Source organism: Heliconius melpomene, chromosome 1 (assembly GCF_056956725.1).
Source record: "Heliconius melpomene rosina isolate 202511_hmr_F chromosome 1, ASM5695672v1, whole genome shotgun sequence".
Classification (NCBI taxonomy): Eukaryota; Metazoa; Arthropoda; class Insecta; order Lepidoptera; family Nymphalidae; genus Heliconius; species Heliconius melpomene.
The window spans coordinates 1,393,935-1,411,033 of record NC_140389.1 but is presented as its reverse complement, the minus strand read 5'-3'; the positions used below and the strand labels follow the sequence as shown (position 1 = coordinate 1,411,033).

The following is a 17,099-nucleotide window of genomic DNA, read 5'->3' as shown; positions in this document are numbered from 1 at the left end:
ACTGAAAGGCCTTCCCTTGAAATTTTGATACATGTATCACACATTATCTCTATTAAGAATTTCAGAATACCTATCGGAGCCAGAATCAACCTTGCGATACTATTGTATGTAAGAAACAATAAAAGTTTATGTGAACATTTTAAAATTAAAATAAAAAAAATCTTAGCACGTTTTTGATATTGTGCATAGATAACCTATATATTTTGAGAAATTTTAATAATATTTTCTTTTTTACATTGTATCCTATTCTTTCCGCCCAATAAATATTTCTCTTAATCAAATTTGTTTTAAAAAGCGATATTATCTGTAATTAATATAAAGTGACTTAAAATACTAGTCACCTGAATGATATCTCAAAGGCTACATACTTACTCTACTTATTTTGATAAAACTTGACGTTTTCCCTGAGTTCGAATATAGAATGTATTAGTAGAGGACTTAATAAATCATTATCACTATATATAATATAAATAAATCGTTTAAATGTTCAACTTTACAAATATTATAAAATTAAATCAATAACGTTATACGTGGATCTCATTTTTGCTAAGTCTAAAGATTTCCCATGAGAAACTAATAGAAAGTAACTGTTAGTCAATCATGCTACAATAGGCAGATAATAAGTGTGTGTTTATTTAAACGAACAGTCATGGTGAGTGTTTCTTTTTTAACGAAATGTCACTGTTTTATAAGAAAACTGACTACTTAGACGTTTAAAAAAATAAGCTTGACGCTGTATCCCGCAGTAGTGGAGATAGAGAGATCTAATGTTGAAACACACCCTTCCCAGCGCTCCGCTCATTTTTTGAGACTTACAGATACTTACAAGTTATGACAATATATATTAAAGTCAAAGTCAAAGTCAAAATATCTTTATTCCATAAAAATGCTTAACATTTACTTGGACATGTCATAAAAGTAGAAAAAAAAATGCAAAACAAAATAACCAAAAAAAAAATGTGCAATTTTGACTTGAAAAAAGCCCGTTCAAATGGTTGAGCTCATGAGAAGATCAGGCAAAGAAACTCATGGCCACTCTTTTTAACTGCCAATATTTGTTACAAATTACAATTACAATTAACAATTTCAACTTAGAAATAGAGCAACTCATTTCCAAACATCTTTATCGCGAACATAATCTTTAACAGAGTAATATGCTTTTTGGCAGAGCCTGTGCTTTACCACCTTTTTAAATTTGTTCAGTGATATTAAGATATTGTTTTGATATTGATTCTAGTAAGTGTACTAATGTATTTTTAATCGGACAATATGCTATTCATTAATTATAATTCTAATTAATAGCTAGTAACAAGAACTATTCGTTGAAATATGTGCGTGTATCTGGTGTACCTGTACATACCAAAATAATAATTAGTCATATATTCTTTAGCGTCACGCTGTATCCCGCACACAGCAGGATAGGCAGAGGGCGACCTGAGGATCTAATTTTAAGACACTTCGTTACCTTTAAGGTGCTTCCGTTTACCAATTTACGCCGAATTAACGAGGCTTTACGTATTCCGTTACTCAGGCGAAACTCAACGCCTATGATTGGTAATATATTCAAAAAAATATATGAAAATTATTTTTTGCTAAACTTAACCTTTAACGTAACAAAGTTAATCAGAAAACAGAAGATAAAAAGTCAAAGAATATTATTTGAGCATAATAATACGCCTATATCGCTTACTTAAGATTAAAGTTAAATTGAAGAATTATTCGAGGACGAAATTAAGAAACGTGTAAGCTGGCAACCGACGTTCTTTTGTAGGTATACATATTTACAACTGGTTATATTATTATGTTATTTGCCTAAAGAATGATAGTTTCGAAATATTTTTTGATGAACTATGTATTAAATTATAAAAGGAATCTATATATACTTACATTACAAATATTTTTACGTATATTTAGTGTATCTACTTGATGCTGTAGTGGCGTAGTGGCACAAGCGCGTGATTGTAAACACAACGGTTGCCTTTTTATTTTTCACTAACGGGAAATAATAATTATTTATTAAGATTTTCTCACTCTAATATTTTCATTTCCTTGTTCGGTAACAAGGCATAGCGCGGCGTGGAGTTCCGCCACACAACATGCAATGACTCGAAAAGTATGCGGAAAGTTGGGAACGGAGTGTCTTAACACTAAGTTTAAATAAGTGAAGGTGAAAAAAATTGAGAATAAATCAGTATATTTTATCTTTTGTAAATTATTCATATACCACAAACGGAGTATATATTTTATGTTAATTATGCGCTACATACTATTGTGATGTTATGATCACTTGACTAAGCGTTACAGGAAACTGTATAACAGCGCAATTTGGGACGATGCCTGTTAACAGCGGAACTTAACCCTGTATTTTGTTTTGCAAGAGCAAAGAAAAATTACTAATTTCCTCGAGGAGTTTCAAACCCACGACCATTGTTTACTGTCGAGACTCAGTCCCGTAGCGTTACGAAAATGGCCTTTAAAATGATTTGACTTATTACAATACAAACACTTGTTGCTATGCGAAAATTGACCAAAAATTTGTCTTCAACCTGACCTACTTGATAAGGAAAGAAAAATCATCGCTTCATTTTAACAAATAAAAGCCAGTATCGTTTGAATACGCTTGTAAATACAATAATTTTAACAATCTTATGGCACACGCTATAAGGTCGAGAACAAATTATACTTATTTACGTATACACAAGGTAACCTTCCGCAAGAACGGTTCGACCTCGCATATCACGATCAAGGTTCTATTCCTGCTTGGGGCATGGGAAATGTCACCTTATGCCACTAATAATAGGGTGTAGTTTACCTTTTTGGATTTTTTTTATCAGTGGTTTGTTTTGATAGGTGATTTTCATGTAGCCAGATGATTTCTTAATGAAATTATTTTTTTTATTGGTTGATTTTCTTAAGATACTTGCGGAGGAAAGAAAAAAATTTCTTTTTTATTTTTATTATTTTTCATTGAATTGTAATGATGTATAAGTATCCTAAAATATAAATAAAAAAAAAATATATTTTTTTATTTCACCTTCATTTGTGATAAGTATAAATACATCATGAATATTCACTACATTTTGTAAAAATAATGTATAAAGTAAGCATTCTATATATAGGTATTTTTCTCTAGAAATCAACACAGAAGTGAAAAATTATATAACCATTCGTAAATATAACTATATCTTTTATATATATTAGTCAATTATCTCAATGAAGGTCGCTACAATGAGAACTGGAGCGTGACTTCGGTCAGGATTAAACAACAGGAAATTACCATCTCGCCTCGTCTTAGGTTTCAAACATATCTAAATATCCTAAGTAAGGTGTTAAAAAGTAAATAAAATATGTACGATTGATAGGTATTTCCGGTTAATAAGTTTTATTATAGGTTAAACCCTTTTTTATAGCTTAAATAAAATCACTTTCTAAATATAATCTTTTTGCTTTCAAAAAGATACTACGACAAAGTTAATAAAGAAGCTCAAAAATAGTACAATTTTATAAAATTCATACACATACTTTATATTTATTAATACAATAAATTAATAAGTATGTTTACAGTCTAAACTTGTTAAATTAATCATTTTATTTGTTTTGTTAACTCGCCATTTCTCGCAAGTCATCTTACACTTGATACTCTGACTTACTTCATAATTTTTATGAATAATTTAAAATATATTTCTCTTTTGTCAACAGGCGGTCGACTGGTGGTCAGTAGGTGTCCTCACATACGAGCTCCTGACCGGCGCGTCCCCCTTCACAGTGGAAGGGGAGAAGAACACGCAGCAGGAAATCACCAAACGTATAGTGAGATGCAGCTACCCCGTTCCAAATGATGTCAGTCCTGAAGTGCAAGACTTTATTAAACGGTAACTTTATATTATAGTAGAATTTTGAATGTAGTTGTGGATTTGATGCCTGTATAGAAATTAATATGTAAGAAAAATCTAAACTAAAGACCGTAAACACGTTAAAGACCGTGCAAAGTGGAGTAGGTTGAGTAGGAAGGCAGACCCTGGCAATAGCCGGGATTAATGCCAGGAAGAAGTCTTGATTTGTAGATGCAATATCTATAAAATCGGTAGGAGAAGTTGGGAGGACAGTCTGCTTACCTTAACCCAAAAATAAAATTAGGAGCTAATTGTGAAATTGTTTAAAATTTTGTGTTTTAAATTGTAACTTCAATATAATTTCATCATAATACAAAGATATACCTAACATATAGCCAAATATAAGTTACAAGAATTAAACATTTAATTTCAGATTATTAGTAAAAGATCCGCGACGTCGTCTCGGCGGTGGTGAGGGTGACGCTGAAGAACTTAAGAGGCATTCCTTTTTCCAGGTTTGTATTTACTTGATGTAGGACACTACTGAGAAACCTTAGTTATTGTTTAATTTGTACGATATACCCTGCAACTAGAGTAGGTAGGTAGGTAGGAAGAGGGAACCCAGTGTTTCAAAATACAGCTGGCTAGATGGTGGAGATCAACATCGCATTTTGTCTTGTTACCAGAATGAGGAAAGGAAAGTAATACATTCCCCCGTGTGGATATCGGACCCATAATTGTCAAATAGCGAATTGAACACAAGAACCTTAATAATAATCGTTACAGTTTTTGTGTTGTAATTAGACAACTAGGTGTTACTTGTATTATATTATTTGTGATCATGAATTTGTCTAGCTTTAATTCAAAAAGTAGTTAATGAACTCTACGTGATCTAAGTAGTGGCTCCTTATGTTTATGTGTTTCTATATTTTATAAATAACTTGTATTATATTAATCGTCCCAATCCGTCCAGAATCTCGACTGGGAGGCTGTATCTCGAAGAGAGATCCAAGCGCCCTTCGTGCCTCAACTGTCGCACGCTGCCGACACTTGCAACTTTGCTGATGAGTTCACAAGGATGCCGCCCACGGATTCGCCTGCTCAAGCTCCCAAACACCATGATAAATTGTTTTTGGGTAAGTCCTTTTGGCAATTTTAATTTGGTTTTCATATTCGGAAGTTATGGATGAGAGTAGGCTCTAGGTTGGATGTGAATTTGTTTTAAATATAGGAAAATTGAAAAACTGTTTACTGATAATTTATATTATTGTATTATGATTATTACAGTATTTCAGGGGGAAGTCTTAATTTTTTTTAAATAGGCAAATAATAAGTTGCTTGGTAAACCAGGGGGCATTTTAATTCAAGAATATTAATGTAGTAATATAATAATATTTATTTTTAATGCGACATGGTGTTATTAGATGTATCCTATTAGATCTCGACCAATTTTAGTTGTCCAATAAATAATAATTGAAATTAAACCCAAAGTCGTAAAATATAAAATATGTTTAAAAAATAATATTGTTAATATTTTATATTTATACATTGTATTTTCTATAACAGGTTACTCATACGTCGCGCCAAGTATATTATTCTCTGAGAATATAATATCAGATCAAATATGGATGCAGGCGACCGGACAGAAGCAAGACAAACTAAAGGGATGGACAGTCAAAGTGAGTAAAGCTGGTCTTTTTCTTTCTGCACGAATTTGACTATGACCCACTTTGTGTTTCTAAAGTGAGGAAATAAAAATAATTCGTTACTCTGAGTGATTCAAATGGCAAAACTGTTAATTTATTTACAATGTTCTTTTAATGTAGATTTTTTTAAAATTCATTTATTTTTTTTAAACTAAGAAATTATTTGCTTATCCGCTAAATATATATTATATTAATATTATTATTTACAGGACTCGCCATTCTTTCAAAAATACTCAGTGGATCTCAGCACACCTCTACTGGGGGACGGGTCATATGCAGTTTGCAGGAAATGTATACACAGACAGACTGGCAAAGATTATGCTGTTAAAGTAAGTATTATTTCTATATATTAGTGACCCACACGTAACTTCGCCCGCTTATTGTTATATTAAAGCTAAATTATAGGAAATATTGTAGTCTATGTGTTAGTCTGATGTATCAATGGTATTATTATAAAGTTTTATCTAAATCCGTTCAGTAGTTTTTGCGTGAAAGTGGAAAAAACCTCCATCCTTATAAACTTTCATTTATATTAACATTTTCATTTATATTTTGTCATGTTATTTTATATTTTATTATTTAATATTATTCCTTTTTATTAACTATATTTTTTGTTTTCAGATAATATTATCACAAAAGAGAGATGTGAAACAAGAAATAGAATTGCTCAAAGCGTGTCAAGGGTGTCCCTATATCATTACTTTGCATGAAGTTTTTTATGATTCCGTAAGTATTGTTAAAAAATATATGTATTAAAAGACTTTTTACTTGGCAACATATATAAGATAGCTTCATAATGTTTTCCTCATAAACTTTCACATTTATAACATTACTAGGTTGAAACTTATTATCACTGTGTTCTCTTACAGGCCTTCACCTACATAGTGACAGAATTAGCGACTGGTGGCGAACTATCAGCGGCGTTAAACTCCGCGGGTGTTGGGGGCGGGGAAAGGATGGCTCAAAGGTTTCTAGTACAACTGGCACTGGCAGTACGGCATATGCACGCCAGGAGAGTTGTGCATAGAGATCTTAAATTGGAGGTTAGTGTCTTTTTAGTTTGGTTAGTATATATTTTAGACTATGTTGTGCGTTTTCGTAGTGTTTTGATATTGTGAAGGCCTTTTTTGGATTTAGATAATAATTATCTATTAAAATAGTTTATATAATTATTTTTCACAACCAAGAATTGAGAAGTTTGACTGTAAACGCGACGATGGTTAATTTGATTATTTTCGTTTCCTTGCTCTTGTAACAAGACAATTAGCGGCTTTAAGTTCCCTAACACAACAATCTAAAACTGTGCGGAGCGCGCGGAACGAAATGTAGGCAGAGGCAACCTAATGTTAAGATACTATTTTTCTTTGTAAAGTTTGTAAGTAAAATAAAAAAAGATTTGTTTTAATTTTTTTTTTTTTACAGAATATTCTCCTATCAAGTACTCGTTTAAACGAGGCTAAAGTGAAAGTGGTAGATTTTGGATTTGCGCGACGCATGCCCGAGTGTCACGAGCGGGAGAGAATGATGACACCGTGCTTTAGGTTAGTTTTGTTTATTTTATTAAATGTTTTAGTGTGCCGTAATGTTAAATGGCAAACGGAACCCTTATGTAATCACCTCGTTGTGTGTGTCTGTCAGTTTTGTCAGGAATGCGTGTAGTAAAGTTAAATATTACCTTTTTTAAAGAATTACAATATTTTAAAATTTTAATTTATATGCTTTTTCTATCTTTCAGTTTGCCGTACGCGGCCCCCGAAGTGGTGTCGCGCGCGCGCACCGGCGCGGCGCCCGGCTACGGGGCGGCGTGTGACTTGTGGAGTTTAGGAGTTATATTTGTATGTATTTTTCGTTTCTTTTTTATTTTATGATTGACTATTTAATCATTCAATCTGTTACTATGTAATTTGGTCATTTGTTTTTTTAATTTCTAGGTGTTGATAATTTTTAGAAAAATCTGTTTACAGTTGATTCAATTTCACATTCGTTATAATTTGGCATATTCTTTATTACAATTTCTAATAAACCTTTGCAAAGACTTTGAAATTAAATGAACCCAGTTCGAAACACAAAAAACTTAACAGTTGCTCTTCCGAGTATAAATAGTATAATTAAAGCCGTCGTGTCGCACTGGTACAGTGTCTGACTGTTCGTAACGGTTGTGAGTTCGATTCCCACTCAAAGAAATAAATTATTTTCATTCACACCACATACAAGTCTCTAAAATTGAGCAACATCTCTTATCACTATATTTGTCTAGATTTATTGTACTAGCGACTTATCATTAGATTTCTTCTGTATATCCAGCTATATGCGGGATAAATTTGTGAGACTATTTTAATTTTCTGTTTTCAATATGAAAGATAAATTACAAATACTGTTTTTTTTCTCTGACCGTTATGATAATGTATATTTTATTTACAGTACTGCTTATTAAGTGGGAAAGCGCCATTCCAACCGACGTCCAAAAAAGAACCCGTTACAGCATTCATGGATAGAATTAGAAGTGGCAGTTTTACTATGGAAGGTAGGTTTATTGTTATTTAGATATTTTTAGGTAAAGTTTATATAAAAGTAGAAAGCACGTAAGACACTTAAGATAAAAGTTTTCATTTTACAAAATTTTGCACATTTAAGATTAATTCAAAGTAATAACATATATTAACACAAATTAGGCCAGTTGTGGCACAGTGGCAGAAGCGTACGATTGTAAAGGCGATTGGAATTACTTCCATAATTATTTTTATAAAATTAACGCTATCAATCGTGTCCTGTAAAGTAACCTTTTTGTGGTTTGTTTATTTTTTATCTCACGGTTTCTTGAATAGGGGATAGAGTATAAATAAACGCGTACAATACGCCTTACCATGGCCAAGGTCTACATATCTCTTTCGCCTCGTCCAGTGTCATCAACCTCTTCATACACGCCCTCCGGGAGGTCCTCATGCTTTTAACGTGACAGCCAAGGACTCTCCCTACCTCTGTTACCACTAAATTTTCCATAAATCTTTTTTGCCATTCTTCCATCACTCATTCGTTCCAAACCAGCGGAGCACGTTTTTATATTGTTAACCCTCTATTACATAAACTATAAATATGCCGAATTTCATACTTCTACGTCCGCTCATTTTGCGTAAAAAGTTTTTGTTTCACTTATTAATATATATTTATTGCAATTCTAGGTCAAACATGGGATAATACTTCTGAAGATAGCAAAAAGATAGTCTCCGGTCTTTTAGCGGTGGAACCAACTGACAGACTGACCATAACCGAGTTGTTGCAAGCTCTTGGAGTCAACTGTCAAGATGGTAACAACTTCAAATTGCAGGTTTGTACTGTTTTTGACTATTAAGCGATTATTATTTTTATTTTTCTTTACGATAGTACATAGGAGCATCTGTTATGATAATAAATCTTTTGTTAATTTTAAGTATTAACGAGAATATCATATTTTATAATTCGTCCCAAACATTACTCTGAGATTACTCTTATAAAATGGAGTTTGTGCTATTTTAAATTTATAATCTATTCATTTATAAATTTATAGCTGTATGAACATACACTTATCATATAATTATTTCTTATAATTTTCTTTCTTCCATTTTATTCCTGAATTACTTATTAGGTAAATCAGAAATAAAACGGAAAACACATTTAAAATCGCGAAGTATTTCATTTCTTCGTCTGGTAACAAGACAAAGCACGGCGCCACTAAACTTGCAATGTCTCGAAAATTGGAGGGGAATTGGAGAATAAAGTGTCTTAAGAGTAGGTTTAGATGTATTCGTGAATGCCAGAATAAATAAAAATATAATGTTATTATTATTATTTCCAGGACATGACCAAAGCTGATCTATACAAGCGTCGCAGTAAAAACAAACAACGCAAATCAAGCACATCCGAACCCGGTACCTCCTCCCAAAGCGACACGCCCATGGAAGTCGACGACAACAAGGACACTTACCTATACGACACCATAAACAACCTCAAGAATAGAATGAACAAGAACTCCATAGAAAACGATGTGGAATTAATAAAAGCTAATACCCAAGATACTCCTATAAATGAAACTGATGAACCTATGTTCGAAAATGACGAAGTTCCACCAGTCAAGCCTGTGGAGAAAACCTATTCTAAATCTAGGTCTAAACTAGATGAATACATTTATATAGAAAGCAGTCAAGGCCTTGAAGGCACTGAAGTCGCTTTCCCTAAAACTAATAGGAAAAAGAAATCACAATCACCTGTGCCGAGAAAGAAAAGAAAAATTGAAACTAGGTCTAAAAAAATTGAACCGAAAACCCCCGAAAAACGTGGTAGAGGCAGACCTAAGAAAGTTCTTGATAAAGATGATAGTAAATCAAGAGTAACCAAAGAATCGATCGAAAATGATAAAACAATTGTCACCAGAGCAACAAGGAAACGAAAACACGAGGAAATAGAAAAACCAGTTTTAAGAGAAAAGGGGCAAAATGGCCGCCAGTCAAGAAAGAATAGCGAAAAGGAAACGAGGAAAATCGCTCGGCCCAAACGCAAAACAGAAAAAGTAGAAACTAAAATAGAAATCGAACCTCAAAACGTTAGAATGACACGTTCTAGGAGACGGAGGCTAGAAATTAGTTTGTCACCATCGGAGGTTAAAAGTGTAATGCCGGCGTTTAGCTTCGAATCCGACAGGCGTGTTAATTCAATAGAAAGCAATAAGTCCAAAATACAAACTTCAAATGCCAAAGGTAAGAAAAATAGTAAAAAAACACAAAACAAAGCGAAAAAACCACCCATTCGTAAAACGAGAGCGCGCGCGAATCGTAGGTGAAAAAATTACACGTAGCGCCATTTTATTAATAACCTCCTGCGTCACTACTTCCGGTTTCTAAAACATCGCGTTAAAAAGGAATACAATAGTAAATATATTTAAAAATATTTTTATTCTGTTGCAACTTTTTTTAAAATATTATGTTGGCAGCACCGGAAGTATTTGAATTTCAAATTTATATCTAGTTTAAATTAAAATATTGCGTACAATATCACCTAACCGAATCTATTCGAATTTTCGCACCGGAAATATTCGAATTTCAAAATTCAAATGTAGTTTAAATTCCAATATGGCGTTCGATATAACCTCCGGGTATTCCAAATAAAGATAGTGATGCGACATAATGGACGCTTGCTCACGCGTAGTATAGTAATTAAAAAAAAGAAATTATTTATTCGACAGAGTAAGTTATATCTAGTTGTCTCTACACTAGTTCGACATTAACGGTTTTTCTTTTTTTTATTTTAATCCCTTTATTTAATGTTGCCATAGAGATAATATGGGTTGAGTATATGAATATTAGAAAATACAAATTAATACATAAATTATACTGATATTCATTTCAAAGTCTTAATATTCTGCTCAAACTCAAGAAAGTGGTGGATAAATTACACAAATAAAAAAATATTATTAATTTAATAATAAATAAACCACATCTTCCATCATAACATCTTCTGACTGTAAACGCGACGGTTGTGGGTTTTATTCCTGAAAATATTATTTTCACTTCTAAGCTCCCGTAACAAGACTTCGTGCATGGGTTGAACTCCACAACTCAACACGCAATGTCTTTAAAATTGGGCGGTATTTAAGGGACGACCCTGGTATGTTCAAGATATAGCGTGAAACTAAATAATAATAGTAATAATGTGAAATAGAGATTATTTCTTTTTCTGTCTTTTCTCGCCTTTATATTATCTCTATGTATGTTACTATTAATTTTAAGTCACTTTTTCCCTATTATTAATTATTACCATTAGAATTAATTCTTTGATGTTGGTTATTATGTATTTTGAATAGATTATTAATAATTAATGAATTAATAGGTAAATTGGATGTGAAAATGAGCACTTCCCGTAGATAAAAATATCCTCTTTTTTATTAAGAAAATTATTAAAAAAATTATCTAAAATGATCTTAAAAAATTACTGCTTATGTGACATTTACTTTTATTTTAATAGACTTCATATTGTTATGATTTTTTTATAACTTATTATATACATAATGATATTGGATTTTTTTTCATTTTCAAAGTCATCGAAACGGTTAAACAGATCTCTGTCATATATTAAAAGATACAAAGATTTTTTTTTGTGTGTGTGTATATTTGTTTGGACTTAGCGTAATAGGTTAAATTTTGTAAATTTTTTTTCATTAATTAATGATGTCCCTTAATCAACTTCCATTTAATTATTCAAATTATATAATTTTATGTAATATGGTGAAAGTGCCAAAGCATGCTTAAAGAAAAAATATTATCTTTAGTAAAGTTGTAAAAATATGAAACACCTCTTAGTGAAGCTTACTTTATTTCTCGACTCTACTTTCTTGACTGTTTGATTTGTTTTTTTTTTCTTTATTTTAAGCGCTTTTACCAAATAAATATTGTTTGATTGTTTCATTGTAAATAAATTTTAGTGTTTAGTACAAAAAACTACGGTGGAAGAGTTAATAATATTATTTATCGAAAAATCTCAAAAAAAAAATGCGGTCGACAGCTGAAGTCATATCAATTGATGTTTAAAGAATCATTTGCTATTTTTCAATATAATTTCGTGTCTTTGACTTGTATGGGTTAAACGTGTGTTCATAAAAAATATATTGTATTATTATATGTATAATGAAAATTTTATAATGGCAACACAGCTAGTTAAGTATGATACACATTGTGGCTATGATTTTAAAATGAAGTTCCTCTAATTTCTATCTATCATTTTCTAGAATAATACTAATAAATTTTTTAAATTATTTAATTTAATAATTATTTTATTTATTTTTCAAAAGGAACTTGAATAAAAGTTGCTAATTTGAGTCATTGTGTGTACCAAACTTCACATAACAATATTTATATACCGTTACAAAGTGTAAAGCAATAAAATAAATAATTGATTCATTTAAATTAAATGCTTTATATATTGTTACATCTGCAAAATATATGTTATTTATATAACAATGATCATTGTATTGCCAGTTTTTAATTGTTACGATTTTTGTATGGAAACGTAAAATTTGTACTAGTTGGTACCGAATATTTAAATTATAAATAATTGTCGAAATGTATTCGTATTTATGAAGTTTAAGTCTCGTGAGTTGTGGTTTTAACTCGTTTTATTGCGTCTTATAATGATAAATTAAGTGATTTTTTTTGCTAATTTCTTTCAATTTATACCAAATTTAAAAAGATACTGGGGAACTATTAATTTCTTAACATCCTTTCAGTTGCTTAAATAACTACGTAAAAGTACCTATCACGATAACTACGATTTTTGTATAATGATTTTGTTTTTGAAAGAATTGAAGTTCACTGTTTCAATACTTTATATGGCAAAAATTTACAACTTTAAGTTGTTTTTCTATATGTAATAATAATAAATTGAGATAAAATCACAGCTTGCTTTAATAAGAGCATAATACATCAAGTCAAAATAGACGCGTTTACTGGGAAATTGAAAATTTCCATTCGCTTGATATAAGTATTACGTCAATACGACGTAAAGTATGTAAAAGTGCACTTAAAAAGGAATGAACCAAAAGATTATATAATTTTATAATAAAGTGTTAGAAGTTATTATTGTAGCGTCGGCGTTAAACAAATTTTGTAACACGTTACATGGATGCCGGCCGAAGATATTCGATTGTAATAAATATACCATTTTAACAATTTTTTATTTGTTTTATTGTGTATTGCCATTTTCTATCAGTGAAAGATAGATTTACAGAGAGAAGAGTAATTGCATTGCACGTTTAAAATTTAAAAACTTAAAAATAATAATAATAATAAAAAGTACAACAAGGCGACCTTCTTATCGCTTAAAGCGATCTCTTCCAGGCAACCTTTGAATGTTGGAGTTTTAAATTAGTAATGAAATAATAGATATTATATACTTAAGTACTGATTTTAAGCATTTTCTTTAAAATGTTCGATCCCCACTCGAGGAAGTGAAATATTTATTTACGTTTATATTTCCATTTCTTCGGTCTAGTGTCGAGGCAAAGCGCGGCGTTGAGTTCTGCCACTCAACACGCAATGCCTCCAGAATTCGGCAGAAAGTGGGAAACGGAGTGTCTTAACACTACTTAACACGAGGATCCTTCTGCCTACCCTGCTGTGTGCGGGATACAGCGTGAAGCTTATTTAAATTTTTTTTAAACATATAGCTTTTTGGCACATCTGATGTCGATAGGTAAAGAATTCCATAGACGAGCAGCTTATATTATAGCAGAGTATTATAGTTATTAGAAATTGTAACTGATCGATGGCTGTGCATAGCAAATCTATGAGAAAATCTGTTATTGAGGACATCTATCAATGGTATTACATTGATAGATGTCCCTGATAATAGGTTTTACTAAACACAAAACAATGATAATTAGATGTAGTCAAAATCACGGTGTATCCTGCACACCGCAGGAGAGGCAGAAGGATCCTCGTATTTCCCATCTGCTGCCTAAATCTGGAGCCATTGCGTGTTAAAAGACGGATTTCAACGCCGCGCCTTGCCTTGACACCTGAGCAACGAAATGAAAACAAAATCAAATTAAATCAAATCAGCCTCACTCTGTATCCTGCACACAGTAGGGTAGGCAGAGGGAACATTGTGTTAAGACACTCCTTTCCCCACTTTCCGCCAACATCTGGAGGCGTTGTGGGGCGGAACTCAACACCGCGCTTTGCCAGAGCGAAGAAATGAAAATATAAATTTAAATAAATATTTAAATTCAACACACAACCAGTTGCGTTTATAGTCACATATTTGTGCCCCTGTGCTACAACCGGCCTCAATAATTCAATATTTTATCTGTTTTTCTATTTGTCTCTTCGTTTCCTCAAGTGGGAATCGAATCCACAATCAGTCGAGGTTACAGTTACACTTTGCTCCTGCGCCACGACTCTCTCTCGACAAATATCTCTTTTATTGAATTGGCAGAAACTTTAATTTTCTATGTAGAAATATTGTCTTTAAAATGATTATTAGAACATGAACGTAATTCAGATTAGTAAATATATAAGCGTAGTTTAAGCCGGTGAAGCAGTGAGTGGGTCGCTAGTATGGAATATATGAAGTAACTAAAATCAACATTGGCGGAACAATTGCCGCCAATCATTACTCTAGATTTATTTACATTAAGACCATCGTACTTAAGCAGTAAACATTATTATCATATTATTCTTTTTTAACCTCTGTCGGACATACGCCTTAAGAATTATTATTTATTACACAATATCATTATTAAACACATACATAAAAAATTATATACTCATCGCATGTAGAGATTTAAAATTTGTCATTTATTCGAATTTCTAAGAGTTTTAGGAAAAATAGCGAAATCAGCCGTAAGTACGGTAATATTTTTTTTATTATACATTTATACATTTTATTATATTGACACTGGCAGCACTGAAACCAAGAATAAATAATGGCAACCACATCATTATTTATTCTGTGGTGTCAGACGTCAGACGGAGATGTCTATTTTGTGTTGTAAAAAATAATTAATTTGTCGACGTTTTTGTGTAACAATTATGTGAATAATGAGATGAAAGTGTAAATAAATGTTATATTAGTGTACGCTAGTGATTATGGCGCATAGTGGTGGTGTGTTGAGCTCAGATATATCACGGAGGAATCCCCAAGATGAATATGAGCTGGTTCAGAGGATCGGCTCGGGCACCTACGGAGATGTCTACAAGGTAGGATACCTTTCTAAACTCTATTTTTTCTCATTAAAACACAATTTAATAACTTTTATTTAGGACTGTGGGTGAATCACGTTACCCACGGACAATTGGTAACGGTTTTTGCTTCATTGCTCGCATACGATATTTGATTTGTCATTTTTGTCACTGCATTCAATTTAATATAAAATTGGCATGCAGTCCTCCACTCTAGCTGGACATATTTTTAATAAACAACACGCGATCGTTGCGGCCTTGAATGTGAAATGAGTTAATTTGTGTGGTTAGGTACACACCCATTAACATTAATAACCCAAAATTGCTTTGTCTAGATTAAGGATTTTTTTAGAACTATTGTTGTCTCTTAATTACTTCTTGTCGTTCTTGATAAAAATGTAATGGAGATAAAGGTACAAATAATATTTTGCTGTTATTAATGGTGTTTTTTTTAATTTAATCAAATTTATTTTAAAATGAATTTGATAATAACCAGATTAACTTTTAAATAAATAATCAATATGTTTAATTTCCAAAAATCACAAAAAATCTATCTCATGCATTCTTTTATTTTCTATTACTCTTTCAAAACTTTTTAAAGTATTTATCTTATGTTTATTTAAAAGTTACTATATTATAAACAACAACAATATAAATTAAGGAAAGCATAAAAAGGAAATTGGTATCACATTGCACTGTGTTGATATGTAATTAGGACATTATTATGTAATCAAAATAGATACATGTCTGATGTTATATGAAGTGGAGCAATTATAAATAAAACTATTTCAATGTTGATGAAAACATTTTGTTTGTAATAAAATTTATTGTGAAATAATTTCTTAACATATGAATTATTGTGAAGTTGTGCACATGTTATGTGAAACTTTAAATAAAAATATTTTCAATTAATAAGATTATTATTCATTAATCTAATATATAAAAGTAATTGGTTTATATTTGTACATATTGCCAAAACAAATTTAAAAAATGTAAGTATACCATAAATCACTTGTTCTTAATATAGAACTTCAGTAAACATTTATAAAAATTAATAAGAATCCATAATGTACCATCACATTAGGATAATATCATAACTTTAAATGCTGTAGTTGTAGGTTCAGTCCTCAGGATAATTAATATGCTGAAATAATTTTCACATATGTGGTGTTGAGTTCCACCATAACAGAAGATACACTGCCTGCCATGTGTGAAAAAGCCTAAAACTGCAATAAAAGTACCTAAAAATACTACAATACATATTTAAATGATTGATATAACTGGTATTCTGAAATGCCTACAAAATGTAACTTATGACCATCTAATAACTGCAGAATGTTTCTAATAAAAACCAAAGTCGCTCCACTTATGCCCATTAAACATATGCAATGTAATTTCCGAATCAAGGACTCTTTGTAGCTTCCTCTCGATATTGCAATATTACATAAATGTTTTAAAATGTTATCTGGTTTGTTCTGGCGACAACATGTCTGTATAATACATAGTTTTTTTATACTTATATTCAGGCCTTTGTGGTGGAGTGAGACAGTCATCCACTGCAAATACATGGGTTGTGAATTCAATCCTCACTCAGGTGTAAGAAATTTTTCATTCTATATTTTCAGTTCTGATTCTCTATAAGAGACATAGGAACATAGGAACCTAGTGTCTAAACACTTCCCCACTTTCCGCCTAACTATCGCGTTTACAGTTTGGACGTCATACAATGTTTTTAATAGAATCGTCGTCTTGTAATTTTCTACTGTAATTGTCTCTTTATTTAGTAGAGAGATTCGGTTCTGTAATCTTGACATTAGATTCATTCCTTATCTGAAATGGCGAAAAGCTCTACC

General features: G+C 31.5%; 2 protein-coding genes across 5 annotated transcripts in view; both read left to right on the top strand.

The window, feature by feature from the left end:
* LOC146540890 (ribosomal protein S6 kinase alpha-5-like) overlaps positions 1 to 13,236 on the top strand; it is a 99,955-nt gene extending 86,719 nt beyond the window's left edge. For both annotated transcript variants that reach the window (XM_085207299.1, XM_085207310.1), the window contains exons 7-18: positions 3,700 to 3,872; positions 4,267 to 4,348; positions 4,807 to 4,969; positions 5,400 to 5,512; positions 5,749 to 5,868; positions 6,161 to 6,265; positions 6,409 to 6,582; positions 6,962 to 7,080; positions 7,275 to 7,374; positions 7,961 to 8,063; positions 8,719 to 8,864; positions 9,372 to 13,236. In XM_085207299.1, the coding sequence (XP_085063425.1) occupies positions 3,700 to 3,872; positions 4,267 to 4,348; positions 4,807 to 4,969; positions 5,400 to 5,512; positions 5,749 to 5,868; positions 6,161 to 6,265; positions 6,409 to 6,582; positions 6,962 to 7,080; positions 7,275 to 7,374; positions 7,961 to 8,063; positions 8,719 to 8,864; positions 9,372 to 10,352 (2,379 nt within the window). In that variant the 3' untranslated portion in view covers positions 10,353 to 13,236. The remainder of the gene's footprint in view (positions 1 to 3,699; positions 3,873 to 4,266; positions 4,349 to 4,806; positions 4,970 to 5,399; positions 5,513 to 5,748; positions 5,869 to 6,160; positions 6,266 to 6,408; positions 6,583 to 6,961; positions 7,081 to 7,274; positions 7,375 to 7,960; positions 8,064 to 8,718; positions 8,865 to 9,371) is intronic.
* Positions 13,237 to 15,022: 1,786 nt separating this feature from the next.
* hppy (MAP4K3-like protein hppy) overlaps positions 15,023 to 17,099 on the top strand; it is a 38,132-nt gene continuing 36,055 nt past the window's right edge. For all 3 annotated transcript variants that reach the window (XM_085207269.1, XM_085207262.1, XM_085207252.1), the window contains exon 1: positions 15,023 to 15,264. In XM_085207269.1, coding sequence (XP_085063395.1) covers positions 15,154 to 15,264 — 111 coding nt within the window. In that variant the 5' untranslated portion in view covers positions 15,023 to 15,153. The remainder of the gene's footprint in view (positions 15,265 to 17,099) is intronic.